The following is a 19,244-nucleotide window of genomic DNA, read 5'->3' as shown; positions in this document are numbered from 1 at the left end:
AAAAAATGGTCTAAAATAGAGAACACATGTAATGAGTGGCACTCAATGGGTGCCACTCCTGTCAGCTAATAACATGAAACTAAGGCTACAATTCTTATGGGATCACCCAAACTGGCCAGCAGAAAACTGGAAAAAAAATTCCTGGTCTGATTATCTGATTATAGTCCAATTATGTTTAAATATTCTGTTTTTACTACAGACAGTGTCACTGTAGTTATTACAGTTCAGCAAGTTAAAGTATCAACTTTGTGTAATAAAAAGTGAAATCATGTAAGTGTGTCAACAAACTTGTGTTCTTACCAGTCATGCAAAAGCAGGAACGTATGTCTCCTCGCAATAAGGGCTCTAGCCAGAGCTTTTTCTGCTCTTTAGAACCAAACAGATGCAGCACCTCCATATTCCCTGAATCTGAAAAAGAAAGAGGCTGTGTAAATGCAGTGTCCTTAAACTGAATACTTACAAGCAAGTAATTAAATGAATAAATGAATAAATAATAATAATAATAATAAGAAGAAGAAGAAACAATATAAAACAAACAAAACCAAAAACATAGCATTAACTTAAAATAAAAAGTGCATATCCTTAAAGAACATCAACATGTGCTTGGTTCTAATTGGACACAGGGCATGACTATCACTGTAAAAATTGAAAAGAAGAAGCTATAATTTTCCAGTTTGCTGTCATCTTAGCCTTGCAAAAACTGCTAAATAATAATAATATTTTAATAAATATAAATAAATACATTTTTATAAAAATAATTTTCTTTTTCAAAAAACAAAACAAAAATACTATGAGATAGAAATATGCTGACTGAATATAAAAACGTTTTACAGTATAATTCATGAATTTGTTCAACATAATGTATCTTATGGAATACTGATGTAATCATCTACCAATTTAAATTGTCTATGCTACAATCAATTAAAATATGTTTTGGCTTCGTGTTTAACTTGAAAGATATTGTTATTTTAAATGGCAAATAAGTACAAAATGATAAAGTAAGTTTTATTAAGTTTTATTCTGTAAATTGGGTACAGTACATCACTGTATAATAAACTGTACAGGGTTCATTATTCATTTACCAATTTGAAATGTGGACAAAAACTACTGTAGTTACACACACACACACACACACACACACACACACACACACAATATACCCACTCACAAAAGTGAGCACACCCCACTAATTTTAATGCATCTTCTCGAAAGACAATACTATAGAAACGAAACTTGGATATATTTTAGAGTAGTAAATGTTCAGATTGTAAAACAGTATAGATTTACTGTCCTTAAAAAATAACTCAACATAGAGTCATTAATGTCAAAATAGCTGGCAACAACAAGTGAGTACACCTTAAGTGATAACAGCTGTACATCTTTAACCATGCAAACCATGTTCATGTGTTTATCAGTGGCCAAATATGTCTTTAGACCTGAACTCCAGTGGCGGCCGGCCCATAGGGGGCGCTGGGGCACCGCCCTCCCTGATAAGAGGGGCTAAAAATGTAAAATATATTTTTTACAAATTAAGTTTTTAAATTCGGTTTGCCCACCAGTATGTGCCTACATGCGATATAAATAACATATACAACATTTCCCACCTGGTGACATTCATTCACCAGTGAATTTCCACAGACAGACTTGTATCGTTTCTGTCATGGGGCGCTGAGAAAAAGCGCCCCTGAGTGCAGCCAAATAGCCCGTCATGTACTGTTGCTAGGGTAAATTAATAAATATGCGGCCAATCAGTTTCTCAGAATTTTATGGTCTTGGGGCGCTAAAAATTCTGCCCCAAGCAGCAGAAAATACCGCGAGATTTAATTTTTTTTTCTTTTGAGGCGCGGCCAATCAGAGAGAGGCGCGGTCAATCAGAGTAATGATGGCGAACTTAACGAGCGAAGAGCAGTTTCCACCAAATTCGGTGAGATCCTTATTAATATACCCGACTATATTTAGACTGTTGTGTTAAATAGCATTTTTAAAACTCTTTTTCTTTGTGTGAACCACTTTGAGATGCAACTTTGCTTGAAAGGTGATCCAGCTGATCATACCCTTTGATGTTGATTATTGTATTTGATACTCTCTTAAGCATGCATGGCGTATTATACAATGGAAATTTGTTCATTTACTTTATCTGTGAAACTGGTGATTTTGAGGAGGAGATTAAATCATTACTGTTAATTGTAATCATCGTTATACATGTAATACATGTGTGTGAATGAGAGGGACCCAGGAGGATCGGTGAGGCTACAGGGAGCAGAGGTAAAGAAGGTGCAGGATTTTAAGTACTTGGGGTCAACGGTCCAGAGCAACGGGGAGTGTGGAAAGGAGGTGAAGAGGCGGGTACAGGCAGGTTGGAATGGGTGGAGAAAAGTGTCAGGTGTGTTGTGCGATAAAAGAGTATCAGCGAGAATGAAAGGAAAGGTGTACAGGACAGTGGTGAGACCAGCGATGCTCTACGGCTTAGAGACGGTGGCACTGAAGAAAAGACAGGAGGCAGAGTTGGAGGTAGCAGAGCTAAAGATGTTGAGGTTCTCTTTGGGAGTGACAAGGATGGATAGGATTAAGAATGAGTTTATCAGAGGGACAACCCACGTTAGATGTTTTGGAGATAAAGTCAGAGAGGCCAGATTGAGGTGGTTTGGACATGTTCAGAGGAGAGATTGTGAATATATCGGTAGAAGGATGCTGAGGTTGGAACTGCCAGGCAGGAGGTCTAGAGGAAGACCAAAGAGGAGATTTATGGATGCAGTGAGAGAGGACATGAAGGTAGTTGGTGTGAGAGAAGAGGATGCAGAGGATAGGGTTAGATGGAGGCAGATGATTCGCTGTGGCGACCCCTGAAAGGGAACAGCCGAAAGACAAAGAAGAAGAAGAATTGTAATCATCGTCTGACTGTTGATTTTAATTCTTATATTGGACTAAGCAAAGAAATATTTTGTCACATCAGCCCCACCAGGAAAAATATTCACCAGCCGCCACTGCTGAACTTTATTGAGAACCTGTGTGGTCTCCTCAAGCGGAAGGTGGCGAAGCACCATGTGTCTAACATCCAGCAGCTCTGTGATATCATTATGGTGTAGTGGAAGAGGATCCCGGCAAACAAAACGTGCAGATCTGGTGAATTCTATGCACAGGAGGATTAAGGCCGTGCTAGATAACAATGGTACTCACATAAAATATTGACACTCTGTACTGCTATACAAACTGCACATTGATTACTCTAAAGTATATCCAATTTTCACTTCTATAATATTGTCCCTTGAGAACACTTGAGAAGTGGTTGCTGAAATGCTGAAAAATGAGAAATTGAAATCTCAATTTTGTGAGATACTGTTTATATAAAATATTTTAAAATAATTCTGTGCAGGTCACAAGTCTCTAAAATTTGACAAAGACATTTATTATCACTATTATTAATACAAAAGCATGCCACCTTAAAAATAAGTCTTATAATAAGTTATAAATTAATTATAAGCAGTAAACATATTTTATTCTGGGTAACTTTGCTTGGTTTATATTATACCCAGGTTATTTAAAACTGTTATTCTATTTGTGTAAGCTACTGTATTAGAACAGAAAATTACTACTGTCAGTTATTGTCATTTAATAAGTGCTGCCAAAAATAAAATAACCGAATAAAGGACTTGGCCTCTGCAAATTAGCACCACTCTATAGTACGCTCATAGACATTCTGTGTGAGAAATAAATAACCAAACATTTTAGTGCATGTGAACTAAAACTCTATCATCTCTATCATTCATAATTAAAATAATGAACCTTTATTGTAAGTACATTAAACTGGTGTGTGTGTGTGTATGTGTGTTTGTCTATCAATTTCAAATGCCCATTGTATAGTAGTTGTTTTTTGATCATTGCTTTTACTTTATTTGTTAAAGTGTTTTGCACTTTATGGATGCACACAAACCAGAAGAATCCAAGCACTACTGTTCTGATTTAGAATACTAGTTCTGCTTTTATACATATTAACAGATAAACAGACCTGGAGCCTGGCAGTTGAAGACCTCAGGGGCATAAAAGCATCGTCCAGTTTCCTCAGCTATGTAGCAGTAATCCAGCTGAGAAAGTCCACTCACTGAAGGCAGGAACAGATTCCACAGTCCAGCAGCACGAGCTTTTACCTAAACACACACACTTTCTTACCATAGGACAGGCATATTTAAAAACAGTGTACTAAAGGAACTGAGCACCTTATTCTTTTACAAGTATTCCCCAACTAACGAACATTTGAGTTACAAATTTCCAAAGATACAAACGAACAATGGTTCTATGAACATTCAAAGTTGCCAACAAATGAGCTACGAAAGTAGCTCGTGTTTTGTACCAAAAAAATTAACCAAAATGCAGTGCACCAGATACCAATATTTACAATTATATACAAAATATTCAGTGTGAAAGTGAAACTATTCTAAAGTCCGGTATATTGTATTTGTGCATGTGGAGTAGCCGGAGAAACGAGTCGGCCTCACCAGTTTCAATGAATCAGTCCGGAAGCACTGTAACAGAAATTGGCTGTCCTATAAAGCTGTCCTGAATGTGAATAATCCTAATTTCAAAAAATCCTCAACAAAACAGAGTTCATAGTCCAATACAGTGGAAAACAGCTTGGAGACAAATTTGTGTCCGGGATTCCACTCACAATTTAAAGTTGCAGAGACTAAAGAGATTCTTCATAATTTAAAGTCGAACCTAAGACTGAATCTGACTCATGAACGTGCGCCTGGAACGGAACTCATTCGTACGTAGAGGACAACATGTACACAAAATGCAATACATTTAAATTTTTTGTGTGTTTTTTACCTTTAGTTCCTCCAGCATTGGGGGTGTTTGCCATCTCTCTGGGCCGTTGCTGTGTTTGACATAGTACTCAGTAATTTCCTAAATTAAAGACAGTCTACAATTAAAGACTTTCCCTAGCTAGTGGACTGTAAGAAACTGACTAAGTCTAAATGCCACTAATGATGTTATGAACTCTTTTACACTCTTATACCCATTCCCATGTCTGTTCTGCCAAGTGGAAACAGATTCTTCCCCACGTGAGTCTCAGTATATAAATGTTTGATTTTTCAGCGTGACAACAGGTGCAACATGCACATGTTTGCAGGCATGTAGAAAAAATAAGTCAATCATAAAAAAAAAGAAGGAAAGCCAATTCACAGGTGGGCACCTGGCCATTTTTCTTTTTAGCGCAGACTAGATTAAACTACTGCTGTTTCTATCTGATCATTTTCCCCCCCTCTTCTTCATCATAAAAGTTTACTCTTGCTCAGTTGGATTAACATGTCGTGTAATCTGTGATTCCTCATCTGGTGCAGTCATTTATATAATCCACAACTGAATATATAATCCACCATTTTTGAGTCTCCATAAAAATGTGTAGACATCAGTCAGTTAGTGTATGGTCCTAGTCTTTTTAAAATGTTTTAGATTGTGAAAGTTGTGTAGTGTGTCCCCGCTCTAATACTGTATAATGTTGCTACGCTGCTGTGTGTCACCCTGATAATCCTGTATTAGTAAATCCCAGTCGGCTCTGGCAGAAGTGCTATAAAATCTGAGAAACATTTTTCTGTATGAAAAAAAAAATTGACTCCACTTTGACAGCTAGCAGCCAATCAGGTTTGATATTACATGGAAAGCAAAAAGGTCAGGTTTCTGCAAAGGAGGCAAATGCATTTTTAGTTTATTTTAAGTGAGCAAACATAAAAAAAACATACAAAAAAGACAGAAAAAATGTTTTTAGATTAGGATTATATGCTTACATGGATGTTAGATCACTGTTAGATCAATGAAATTCCTTTGGAATTGACCAGAGCTTACCTTCTGAGCAGGCAGAATGTGCTGCTTCATGAACAACTTAACCTGCTGATGGACATCATAACCTTTGGCAGACTGGAGAAATAACTTATCAGGCACTTGCAGAACCAATGAGGAGCTAAGCACAAAAGACAAACATGAAATGAATACTTAATTGCACCTTTCATAAAGATTTGCAAAAATTAAAGTTATTAAGAAAAATGTGATATTTAGAGATAAAATCTACACAGTTTAATGTAAACTTCTGAACATGAGTTTTGTTTATTATAAATAAGTACATTAGTCTTTTTTAAAGCTCTATGACTAATAGAGCTTTTTTAAAGCTCTATTAGTCTTTTTTAAAGCTCTAGACCTCATAGCAGGAGGAACTACGTTTTGGCTTACAATATCCTGGTACAGGATTCACAGAATTTATTCCAGCTACAAAAAAAACTAAAACAAAAGGTTTTTCAGTATATGAAGTCCCCTTTTTTAAGCAAACATGCTAATGTTGTGTCAGAAGGTCTAAAGCAATGTAGATTTTAGTTCTATGGCAATTTATGAATTTTAGGTGCTGCATTTTGTGATATGCTTTATACACAATCATTACAAAATTTATGCTCACTGACTAATACTAGTCAGCTAGATCTAGCATACCTTAAGACACCCCAGCACAGTCTGAAATTAGTCTACTTTTATTAAAGATCTTAATGGTAAAAAATGTGCTTAATGGAGAAATTTTTAAAACACTGTCACATGCCTTAAAAACCAAACTGTGTCAAAGTAAGATAAATGTCCAGAGAAAGCAATACAGTGGTGCCTCGGCATATGAATTTAATCTACTCTGGAGGTGAGATCTTAAGGCAAAATCTTATATTGCGAAACACATTTTCCTATAGGAAATAAGGTAAATGCAGATAATCCGGTTGGCCACCCAAAAATATTACCAATTTTAACAATATAATCAGATTTTTGCATATAAAAACAATTAAAACTCATTAAAAAGACTTATAAATTAAGTAAAATATGAAATACAGTAAATAGACATTAAACCTCAATTAACCTAACTGATGATTCCTTGTGGCACCAACTGCTTAAAATGAAACTGAAAATGGCTCCCTTTTTTTCTTCATACTGTCCTTGCTATCATATTAAGAAAATCTAGCACACAATGGGTAAAAAACAAAAACAAAATAAAACCCCACTTCGCGTGGCTTTGACATAAACAATTTTTGAATGGTTCCTGGACGTATGTGTAACTCATATGCCAAAAATGCTTTGCATGGCAAAATTTCTTGCAAAATTTCAGTTTTTTTTTTAATATAAAAATTTTTTGAGGCGGAGTGTTTGCATGCTGAGGCAACACTCTATAGGCATAAAGCATTTGTAAAGCATGAATTTAGTGTTCGGTCCAAAAAGGAACAAAAGCTTTGAAAATGTATCCATCTGAGTTTAGAAAACAAAAAAAAGAACATACTGCAAACAGGAAATATTTACCTTTATTAAAAAAATGATAAATTGATCATATATATATAAACAATCAAACTGTTGTATGCTGCTTGAGCAGTTTTATTAGAAGATAACTTTTACTCCTCACAAAAGTGAAAATCTTTGTACCACTCCTACTTACCTACATTTTTTCATGGCTTTGTGCTACCCAGGTGTGTGGAGGTACTGCTGACTGTTATGTATAATTGCATGACTTCCCGTTATGAAGGATTTTTTCCTAAATACACTGCAATGTATTTTAATCGTTTTATGCTTAAAGGGGCATAATATTATATCTATCAACAGATACAATTGTATCTGTTGCCTGTATCCTGCACAGTGGCTAGAAGGATTTTGAGCCATTCTTCTTGGAGAATAGTGGCCAGGTCATTATGTGACGCTGGTGGAGGAAAACGTTTCCTGACTCGCTTCTCCAAACACCCCAAAGTTGCTCAATAATATTTAGATCTGGTGACTGTGCAGGCCACGGGAGACATGGGAACCACTCTGTCACCAGTCTTGCTGTGTGTATTGGTGCATTATCATCCTGATACACGGGGCTGCCCTAAGGATACAATGTTTGAACCACTGGGTGCACATGGTCCTCCAGAATGGTTCGGTAGTGCTTGGCAGTGACGCGCGCATCTAGCACAAGTATTGGGTCTAGGGAATGCCATAATATTGCAGCCCAAACCATCACTGATCCACCCCATCCTTCACTCTAGGCATGCAACAGTCTGGGTGGTACAATCCTTTGGGGCTTCTCCACACCGTAACTCTCCCGGATGTGGGAAAGACAGTGACGGTGTACTCATTAGAGAACAATACAAGTTTCACATTGTCCAAAGCTCAAGATTTTCGCTGCTGGCACCATTGAAACCGACGTTTGGCATTGGAGTGACCAGGTTTGACTATAGCTGCCCGGCCATGTACATTGACCCTGTGGAGCTTCCGACGAACAGTTTTGACGAAAATAGAAAAATTGAGGTGCACATTTAATTCTGCAGTGAGTTGGGCAGCTGTGGTTTTATGTTTTTTAGATACAATCCGGGTTAGAACCTGGACATCCATTTCAGACAGCTTCCTCTTGCGTCCACAGTTACTCTTGTTGGATGTGTTTCGTCCTTCTTGGTGGTATGCTGACATTACCCTGGATACTGTGGCTCTTGATACATCACAAAGACTTGCTGTTTTGGTCACAGATGTGCACCAACAATTTGTCCTCCTTTAAACTTTGATATGTCACTCATAATGTTCTGTGCATTGGACTATTCTAAGCAAACTGTGCTATTACTCTGCTAATTAAACCTTAACACTCTGTTCTAACTAGTGAAATGTGCAATCAATGAAGATTGGCCACCAGGCCTGTCAAATTTAGCCATGAAACCTTCAACACTAAATTGGTCAGTGTTTCAGTTTCATTGTCCAACCCCTGTACAGTAACCTACAACTAAGAGCTTAGTATTTTGAAGTATTTTGGTTCAAAGACAAAACTTTTTTTATATCTTGCATATAATTTAGCAGAATCATTAATCATTTTAACAATATAATGCAAGTATGATATTATTATGGTGAACCCTTTATAAATTTGTTGTTGACAACTATGTTTTCATATTTTTATATTTATGCTTGGCTAACTAGTATCAACTCAATGGCAGCATATGTAATGATCACTCAAGTTGAACACAGAGTTACTAGAGACTTTTGTTGCACTATAATATGAATATAATCTCAACTCTATTTAAAGAAACAAAGTTGTGTTTAATCTAAGCTGAGACGCCAGCTAACTAGTGTGATTTAATGAGGTGAGAATTAATGCAATATGATGAATTTTAGCACCAAGATATTTTTTAATAGATAAAATGATGCCCAAAAAATTACTTTGATTTATTTAATCGATTGTGTAATGACCTGTGAGCGATCTTCAGAGCCAGCTGAACTAAAGGTTCCACACTTTCACCAAACTGAGCTGCATTAGGAGCACTTGCATTCCCCAACAAAGACCTCGCATAAATACCCTATCAGAAACACATACACATCACAACACACAAGAGATGAGCAAAGATAGATTTTTTTCAAACATGCATAAATCTGGCTCACATGTCACTCAATACACCTGCAGATAAATAGAAACTAATACCTAAGCAGACAAATAGACATACATACCAAGTTGCCGAACCAAAAGAATAAAGTGTACCTGTGCAATGCAGGCCATTTTAAACATGGCCAAGGCAATAAAGAAGTTATAATGTTGGAATGAAGCAGAGATCCCACTGCATTGGCTATAAAGGGAGATCAAGTCTTTTGCAGGAGGAATGCCTAAAAGAGAAACAATACTAAGAAAATATGGACATAAGGAAAACTGTCTTAATTACCCACAATGATTACCCACAATTCCGCAGTCCGTGCACAAGAGAAGAACCATTGGCTCAATTGTGATCATGTGACGCCTGGCAGACAAAGCGTATACAGTATGTACTACTCATATTGCAAGACCTTGCTCTTTTAACAAATTTAAATGTATTCAAAGTTTTTGCTCTTCTTGCAAAACACTCACAGACTAAATTACTTGCAATCCAAGGTCTTACTTATTTGAAAACGTAAAATGTAGACAGAAGAGCAAAGGCTCACCCTCTATTCCTCTAACTCCACCAAGAACAGTGATGTTGAGAAAAGATGGGCAGTAATGGGGCATGAGGAAGTAAGTCAGGTCTGCAAGTGGTTGCCCAGTTGTGGATAACTCCCAATCCAATACTGCTAGCACCCGTGCCTGTTTTAAAAAATACAGGACATTTGTTGCTTTTCAATTTTTCTTTTTTCAAAGAATGCATTTTTTTTATTGATTTCTTTTGCCCATGACAGCAAGTAGAAGCAACCCACATTTAAAATGTGCCTTAGTCATAATATGCAGTATGAACAGCTTGACAGCAAAACAAAAACAAGTTTTTGGTAAATTGGTCATTTTGGTAAATATTTTTTTCTTTGACATACAGTACAAGGTTGTCTTTAACAAAAAACCTTTACTTTGAAAACCGCTATATAATTTTTTTAGAAGCTTTTTTAAACATTTTTTTTTTATTTTAAGTGTAGCAAGACTACTAGCTATGCAGAATAGAATAGAACGACAGTTATGTGTCACCTGACATCAACATTACATTTTTTAAAATAGGACATTATGGAAGTTGTCCGAACACCGTACTGTATACTTAAAGCTTTGTGGGATACTTTAAAGTAAGCACCCTGTTTCTGTTTCACTTTCAACTCAATACATCTCCTTTTTACCTCTTAAAAAGGTTATTGAAGAGGTTTTGTGTGCTTTTTATTAAAACTAAACCCTCATAATTTATTCTAAATTGCATGATTAAATTATTACAAACACAAGCGCAGACTGATTTATTTATTGGAATGAAACTGTGCGAGATGGATTTATAGCTTTCTGCATAATCAAATTGACCAATTTAATTTTATATAACCAAAACAATTTTGACATGGTGTTTTGGCATTTGTGCTTTTTAGCATCTGTGGAAAAGAAAACATTCACAAAAATATTCTACATCAGTTTGCAGCAATTCTTGCTTCACTTCACTTTTTTTTCTCAAAACTGCAAAAATGGAGTTCTTATTTTGCTATCAAACTGTTCATATGTACTTTACCATGTATGATGATCTGACAATCCTCATCTACATTTTATATACTGTATGTACAGTAATATGTAAATGTAATATCACCATGCGTTTTAAAAGAGAACAGAAGAAAAAGTACAGAAAAGTACAGAAATCTTTGTTTTATTAGAATATGTAATAGTATGATAGCCCCATCAATGTGCAGGTACTAAATTGTTCATATTATACATAAGTAATTTAAAGGGCTTGTTCTGTGCAAATCAGAATCAGAAATAACCAAAAGTTTTTGTTTGTGTGTAAAACCTTCGTCATCCTCTCGCCGTTATGCCTGAAAGATTTTCATGGGGAAACCTTGATTGCGCATGCACAAACAATTTGAAAACTACAAGCTAAATGGCAAACTAAAATGGTAGAACTTCATGCAGCATGAAAGGAGAGCATCCTGAGCTACAGAAAAGCTTAGTTCTACCTGGTTGATATTTCTCTTCACACTTACTTCAGAATGAAAAAAAAATAAATAACCATAGACTTCAGAAATAAAACAATCACCAGACAATTTGTGTGTACTTTCCTATAAGAGGCTGAACTAATTCAATTAATTTCCTCACCAAAATCAACTTTCGATTAAATCCCATACCTACACTTTTCCCCAAAACAGATAATACCAGCAGTGTAAAAAATGCTTAATTCTTCCATTAACATTAGAAACAAAATGTAGTATCACTTTTCCACATCAATCTAATTCACATAAAAATAGTTTCTGCATGTGTAATCACAGTTTCCCTTGGTAATGTCCGTGAGTGTACTACAGTAGTGCTGATTTGCAAAGAATTATTTTGAAAATTATTTTTGGTTGATTTCTGACTTATTATGTAAACTTTCTGTGTGCGACATGCTGGCCAAATGAATGTCAAAATTTTACAGACCTGCATAGACAATCAGGTGACCTAAGGCTATGCTCTGATTGCCCACTTTAAATTTTCCCAATGTCTGCACCCCAGACCCTTTTTAATATTTATGACCTTCCATTATTGTACAGTTCTTTGCTCTGTCTCTCTGTTTTACTCCAACCGTTAACTACATCCCGGTTTCCAGAAAAGTTGGGATGTTGTTTAAATTTGAATAAAATGAAAACTAAAAGACTTTCAAATCACATGAGCCAATATTTTATTCACACTAGAACACATATGTTTAAACGGATACATTTTACTAATTTCAAATTTCAAATTTGATACCTGCTACAGGTCTCAAAGAAGCTGGGACAGGGGCAACAGAGGGCTGAAAAAGAAAGACGTTTTAAAAAAGATTTAGCCAAGTTAATTGACATCAGGTCTTTAACATGTTAGGCCATAAAAGGGATGTCTTAGAGAGGCAAAGTCTCACAGAAGTAAAGATTGGCAGAGACTCTCCAATCTATGAAAGAGTGCATAAAAAGACTGTGAAATACTTTAAAAAACAACGTTCCTCAGCGTCAAATTGCATAACATCATCTACAATGCATAACATCATCAAAAGATTCAGAGAAACTGGAGAAATCTGTGTGTAAGGGACAAAGCTAAAGACCTGTTTTGGATGCCCATAGTCTATAGGCCCCTAGAGAACACTGCATCACTCATTGGCATGACTGTGTCATTGACATCACTAAATTAACCTAGGAATACTTCCAAAAACCACTGTCGGTAAACACAATCCTCCGTGCCATCTGCAGATGCCAACTAAAGCTCTATAAATAAATAGAAAGCCATATGTAAAAAGGGTCCAGAAGTGGCATCGTGTCCTGAGGGCCAAGGCTCATTTAAAATGGACTGTTTCAAAGTAGAAAAGAGCTCTATGGTCAGACGAGTCCAAATATGACATTCTTGTTGGAAATCACGGACGACGTGTCCTTCAGGCTAAAGAGGAGGAAGACCATCCAGCATGTTATTAGCGTTCAGTTCAAAAGCCAGCATCTTTGATGGTATGTGGGTGCATAAGTGCATACAGTATAGGCAGCTTGCATGGTTTGGAAGACACTATGAATGCTGAAAGGTATATAAAGGTTTTAGACAACATCTATTTCAAGGAAGGCCGTGTGTATTTCAGCAGGACAATGCAAAACCACATTCTGCAGATATTATAATATACAGTAATTATAATATTATAATATAATATTTAAATATATATATATATATATATATATAATAGCATGGTTTTGTAGTAGAAAACCATGGTCCTGTGTCCAGGTGCTGAATTGGTCTGTCTACAGTCCAGATCTTCCTAATGTTCCCAGAGAACATTTGGTGCATAATTAAATGAAAAATACATCAAAGAGGACCACGGACTCTTCAGCAGCTGGAAACCTATATCAGGTAAGAATCGAACCAAATTCCAACATCAAAACTCTAGAAACTTATAATCTCAATGCCCATATGTCCTCAAACTGTTTTGAAAAGAAGAGGAGATTCTACCCTATTGTAGTCCTGTCCCTGTCCCAACTTTTTTGAGACCAGTAGCAGGCATCAAATTTAAAATGAGCTTATTGTGTACATTATATTGTAAAATTCCTCAGTTTAAACATTTATGTTCTCTATGTTCTACTGTGAATAAAATATTGGCTCATGTGATTTAAAAGTCTTTTAGTTTTCATTTTATTCAAATTTTTAAAAATGTCCCAACTTTCTTGTCGGGTTGTTTATGATTTGACGGTCAGTGTAGGGATTGGGAACTTCAACCATTCTGTGCAAACTCTGGAGATTAGTTTGTTTAAATCTCAAATTATTAGCAGTTTCTACAATACACATTCAGACCATTTGGCACATATAATCATATTATATCATTCTTATGCTAATACTTGATGTGAGCATTAACTGAAAGTCTTCATCTGTATCTACAGTAAATTATTTATTGTGCTGATTTGCAAAGTAAGGGTATCCCATTAAATTAGCTAAAGCATGTATGCAACATTATTCACGTAATAGTACCTCTGAAGGATGGAAAATGAGGTTATCAATTCTAAAATCCCCATGTACGAGGGTCACTTGGTCATCAGTGGATGGTAAATTATTGCTGAGCCAATCAGAAAGCTCATTCACAGCTGGAATGCTTCTATTGGCTGAGGCTCTGTACTGCTTTGTCCAGGTAGACACCTTATAAATAAAAATAAAAAAAAGAAGGCATAAGACAAGAGTAAAAAACATGAGATGTTTATCAAATGATCTGGCCAACAATCTCTATTACATTACTATTTTTACATTTATTATTTATTTACAATCATAATGTTTATTTCATACAGTAATTATAAATGAGTTCATAGCCCTCTGGCTTAAAACCCAAGTCCTTGTCCCTCTCCACAAAAAAAACTATTAGCAACTATTTGGTTTAGTGTAGATTTGAGGCCCACTTTATAAAAGATGTGCTTTAGATTCTTACCTGTCTTTTGGCGTAACCTGGCCCTTTCCCAAATCCTACTAGGTCAAGCTTGGTGAGGTCAACAGAGTGAAGTCTGGCTAACACCTCAACTGCAGCAACATACAGAGCACTGCGCTCTGTTGCACTAATGCCTGGTAACCTTGGGTCCCGGAATATACGGCCCTGTCTCACATACCCAAAGACACACGCACACACACACACACAAATATATATATATATATATATTATATATATGGATTTAAATGTTAAAAGGGTTCTAAATCAGACATTATATTATTAAACCTACATATCATAGTAGTGGTTTCTTAATTCTAACACAACTGATGTAAAAGTACAAACTCTGTAAAATATCAACCATGTCTGTTAGATCAAAACAGTAAAACTGAGCACTGAATGGTGTTTTTAGAATAGAAGTAAAAATTTATTTTATCATTCTTCTTACTACATGACATTGTTATTTCTGTTTACTAGGAATACTTTGTTTACTTTGCTGGGAACAGACTAATATAGGGTTGAGGTCTGACCTGAACATGCTCCATGATGTAAAACTCTGTGCCAATAACATTTCTATCTAAACAGTAAAGCAGCGGCTGAGGAACAGGAAAGTCAATCGAGTGCAGGGCTTTTTGCACAGCATACTCTCTGTCCACCTGTTCACATACATATGCACACAAAACACAAGAACAAAATAATAAAAAACATGATTATTATTTATTCATAGCACTGCGCCAGAGATAAAACAGCATGTCTTATCTATCTAAATTTAAATTATACATATTAAATTTCAGAATTGGCCAAAAGTTTTGAGGATTACACAAATATTCATTTTCACAAAGTTTGCTCCTTTAGTGTCTTTAGATTTTTTTTTTTTTAGATGTTCTCTGTTACTATAATTACAAGCATTTCATAAGTGTCAAAGACTTTTATTGACAGTTACATTAAGTTTATGCAAAAAGTCAAAATTTGCAGTGCTGACCCTTCTTTTTTTAAAACCTCTGCAATTTGCAATAGCATGCTGTCAATCAACTTCTGTGCCACATCCTGACTGATGGCAGCCCATTCTTGCATAATCAATGCTTAGAGTATTTGTGGGTTTTTGTTTATTTACCAATTTCGAAGTTTTGTTCCCTGAGCCATTTAATTAACTATTTTGCCTTATGGCAAAGTTCTCCACCATGCCAGAAAAGGAATTGTTTATTACCAAAATGTTTTTGGGTGACTTGAAAAAGTTACTCAGAAGATGTTTTTGTACCATTTTTTATTCATTGGTGTGTTTTTAGGCAAAATTGTGAGTGAGCCCACTGCCTTGCCTGAGAAGCAACTGCACACATGAATGGTCTCAGGATGGTTTACTTTTGGCATGACACAGGAATTATAGTAGCATCGCATTTCCTTCTCCGGACAAGCTGGAGCGAAGTGGCTACTATAACACTGTGACCATGTGTGCGGGCGTAAAGCATTTGTGTGTGTGTGTGTGTGTGTGTGTGTGTGTGATGTGCACACGTATGGGTGTGAAAGTCGTCCAACACAGTAGCCGTCCCGTCCTCTCCCTTTCCTCTCTCTGGTCACAATCACTACAGCCACGATTCTTTTCAAAGTTAAAGTGCAGGTTAATTTTTTTTATTTTTACTTTTCATTTTGTATTAACTATTTTTATATGAATATTTTTCGGTTGTGGAATAAATCATCAGAGTTTATATTATTCCTTATGGGGAAATTGGTCTTGATGTACAAGCATGCTTCCAGAACGAATTATGCTCGCAATCCAAGGTTCCACTGTAATTATACTTCAGTATACCATAGTAAGAAAAAAACTGGTGTGGCAGACTTTGTGAAAATTAATATTTGTGTCATTTTCAAAACTTTTGGCCACTGTAGCATTGCTTCATTAATACACTTTCAATCTCAATTTTCTCTGTCGCACATGGGCCTAGGACAGTGATTCACAACCATATTCCTGGAGGACCCATGCCCTTCTTATTTTTTTGTTTTCTTCATTCTACCACACACATTTAGGAATGAGGAGAATTCTGTTAATCAGTTAAATCAGGAGTGCTGGGAGCTGAGAAAGCCCTAAAATGTGAAGGGCAGTGGTCCTCCAGGACCAGAGTTGTGCAACACTGGGTATAAAAAGTCATTAACTATGAATTATTAATTAATACTTAAATTATGCCACTTGGAGAGAAGGGAGAGAGAAATAGGAAGTAAGGGAGTCATTTGCATTACACTATTTGACAGTTGTGAAACTGTGAGTAAAAGTCCACAAGTCCACGCCACGAATAGATAAAGTTAAACAGAAAATAAGAACAACACAGACTCACTAACCTTATGGGCACCAGGGAGCAAAGATCCATGAGGTTTCTTTCTGAGCACAAAGCTCTTTTCTGGACTTTGAATAAGAAATGTTGGGTTGGATTGACCAGACCTTTAACAAGCGAGATAAAGTGCATACATATTTATAACGCAAGTTCACAGTCAGGAAGTGACATTTACATTATACACTCTTGAAAGTGCACACCTGTACTGCCGGACAGAAAGTGGAGTGTTTTCTGAAACACTGTGAAGTCTCCCTGTCAAATATCGGTGCAGGTTCTGTACGTTAAAAGCATGTTGCTGGCGAACAGGTGTCGTCTGATCGTCCATAGCTCCTGCGCTGTGAAGCCAGACACGATACAGTGTGCGTTCCAAATCAATGCTTTCGTACCGAATGAAACTACTATCTGCTGAAGCCAGAGGCGGAGCCTGACGCCATATTAGTACACTCCTAACAAACTAATGATATCCGGTCTGTGTATCAGAAGGCAGGTGTAGTGAAGTTAGTTTAGCCTGACTTCGGTTTCTAAAAGCCAGTTCAGTTAAACTGAGAGTCAGTTGCTATGGCAACATACTCCATGAAGCTAACCAGCTAGCTAACAGGTTTGCTTAAATTTACCATGAGTCTCTCCTCCTCTTCAGGCGTGGCGTGTTCTTTTCTTAAAGAGACAGTTCTTAGTACAAGATAGGACACTCTGCAGAAATCTCCGTCCGGGGGAGGATATCACACCTCGCTTGAAAGTTTGATAAAATCGTATATTAGAAATTTATTTATTTATTTATTTATTTTTACTTGAGCTTTACAGCAAACGAGTATTTCTCGAGTTCGGAACTAATTCTGTGTTGCACTTTGTTTCACAACGGACGTTTTTATATGACATCTGTAACTCTGAGCACGTTTCCAAGACAACCTTCTGTCAGGCCTGCATTAATGTGACTCTTATACTAAAATACGTACAGTATTGCTAATTGGTTAAGTGCTCCCAAGTTACAGAGCCACAGTACTTACCAAAGGAAGAAATTCCACAGAATTGCTGGCATCAATTTACATAATATATTTATTTTGTATGAAAGTGGATGTGAGGTTATGATGGCATTTGTTATTCTCCACAATATTGCCTCTCAATGCTTATCCGGTTACTGCCCCTGATACTGATCCTGATCCTGATCATCCTGCTGATGCTCGAAATGGAAGAGCAGTCAGAGACACTCAGAATCTAATTGAGCATCACCTCTTCAGGAGACTTTAGGAAAGTCAAAATTCAATACAGTAATTCATAATTTTAGGTTTCAAAAACAGGTAAAAATCATTAACCTGTTGTACCTCAGCAACCTGTAACATCTTGCAATACATAGTTGTATTTCTACTATGCTGAACAATATGTTACTAAAGAATGTTCTCCTGTCTTGACTGTTCTGTGTTCTGGCACCTACAGTTGGTGGAGGAACGAACTTACTCTAGATGTCTGCACAGATGCATCTCCTGCAATCTTTAAACGATGACATAAGACATATGTTGGGTTATCTTCAATAGGTGGGTTAATCTTTTTTTTTTTACTTATGGTGCAGGTTAAACTTCAGGCAGATATCTAAGTACTGCAAAGGTTTCATTAAATTCTGTCCAGACAGTTTTGTGTTATGCTGTGACATAATCAGGCACATAACTGCACATAACTTCATTATACTCAACATTTGTATTTTTAGTACATAATACTAGTCTCCCAGTTTCAGTATTTTACATGCTCTTACCTGCTGGAGTTATGTCTGCTCCACCGACCGGTGTTTTAACTCCGGTGTAGTGTGGGCAGAGGGAGGGGGGGCATTACATTGGTGCTTTTTATTGCCATGGTTTCAGAACATATGAGACAAACTAGTTTTAAACTTGCCTCAGAAAGAATAAACATACGTTGATCTGTCAATTTATCTTTGAAGGTTCAGTTTTCATCATCTATTTGCCTTCATTTCTGCTCTGGTGTGCTTTAGTTCGTGTTTTGTGAGGATTTGGGCGGCTTGTAGGTGCATTACCACCAATTCTGTGGTTTCCGCATACTCTGTCTGTGGCTCTGTTGAGTGGCGTATATAGTCATACCCACCTCAAGGATAAACAAGCTATTTTATTCTTCCAAAATATGGGATCACATATTTATTGCTGCATTTTATTTATATAATTTATACCATAGGCATACTTATTTATTTTAAATTTATTTTTATGTTAATAACTAATTATTTTAACTAGTTCTGTTCTGATCCACAACATTTGTTGTTATTAGTGTTGACACTTTTAAATGTACTGTAGCCTGCCATTATGTATATGGTAAACATGCATTATTTCCCCAAAATTATTTAATTTAATTTCCCAATTGCATTGACTGGGATGCGTCTCGTGTCTAGGGATGGTTCTCTCTACCTAGAAGACAGTTCTGGCCTCGACTGGTGTTGGCAGCTGTTTCTCTGAGGACTTGACTTTTCGATAGTTCAGGACTGGAACTTTATACAAGTCTACTCGAGTTTTCAATAACTAACTGAATTTCATATTAACATCAATTAACATCAACTGTTATGCTGAACTGCCTGCCAACTAACACACAGTATAAA

At 36.4% G+C, this 19,244-nt stretch overlaps 1 protein-coding gene across 1 annotated transcript in view; it reads right to left on the bottom strand.

Annotated features, from left to right (window-relative positions):
* Positions 1-17,286, bottom strand: part of acad11 (acyl-CoA dehydrogenase family, member 11) — a 43,897-nt gene extending 26,611 nt beyond the window's left edge. The window contains exons 1-12 of the mRNA XM_053488211.1: positions 16,855-17,286; positions 16,662-16,761; positions 14,861-14,986; positions 14,337-14,498; positions 13,889-14,053; positions 9,937-10,075; positions 9,503-9,624; positions 9,217-9,323; positions 5,842-5,956; positions 4,825-4,902; positions 4,007-4,145; positions 301-408 (exon numbers count right to left, since the gene is read on the bottom strand). Of these exons, the coding sequence (XP_053344186.1) occupies positions 301-408; positions 4,007-4,145; positions 4,825-4,902; positions 5,842-5,956; positions 9,217-9,323; positions 9,503-9,624; positions 9,937-10,075; positions 13,889-14,053; positions 14,337-14,498; positions 14,861-14,986; positions 16,662-16,761; positions 16,855-16,979 (1,486 nt within the window). The 5' untranslated portion in view covers positions 16,980-17,286. The remainder of the gene's footprint in view (positions 1-300; positions 409-4,006; positions 4,146-4,824; positions 4,903-5,841; positions 5,957-9,216; positions 9,324-9,502; positions 9,625-9,936; positions 10,076-13,888; positions 14,054-14,336; positions 14,499-14,860; positions 14,987-16,661; positions 16,762-16,854) is intronic.
* Positions 17,287-19,244: the final 1,958 nt, after the last annotated feature.

Source organism: Clarias gariepinus, chromosome 26 (genome assembly GCF_024256425.1).
Source record: "Clarias gariepinus isolate MV-2021 ecotype Netherlands chromosome 26, CGAR_prim_01v2, whole genome shotgun sequence".
Lineage (NCBI taxonomy): Eukaryota > Metazoa > Chordata > Actinopteri > Siluriformes > Clariidae > Clarias > Clarias gariepinus.
Note: the sequence above shows the minus strand (reverse complement) of the source record. Positions and strands in the feature narration are given on the sequence as shown.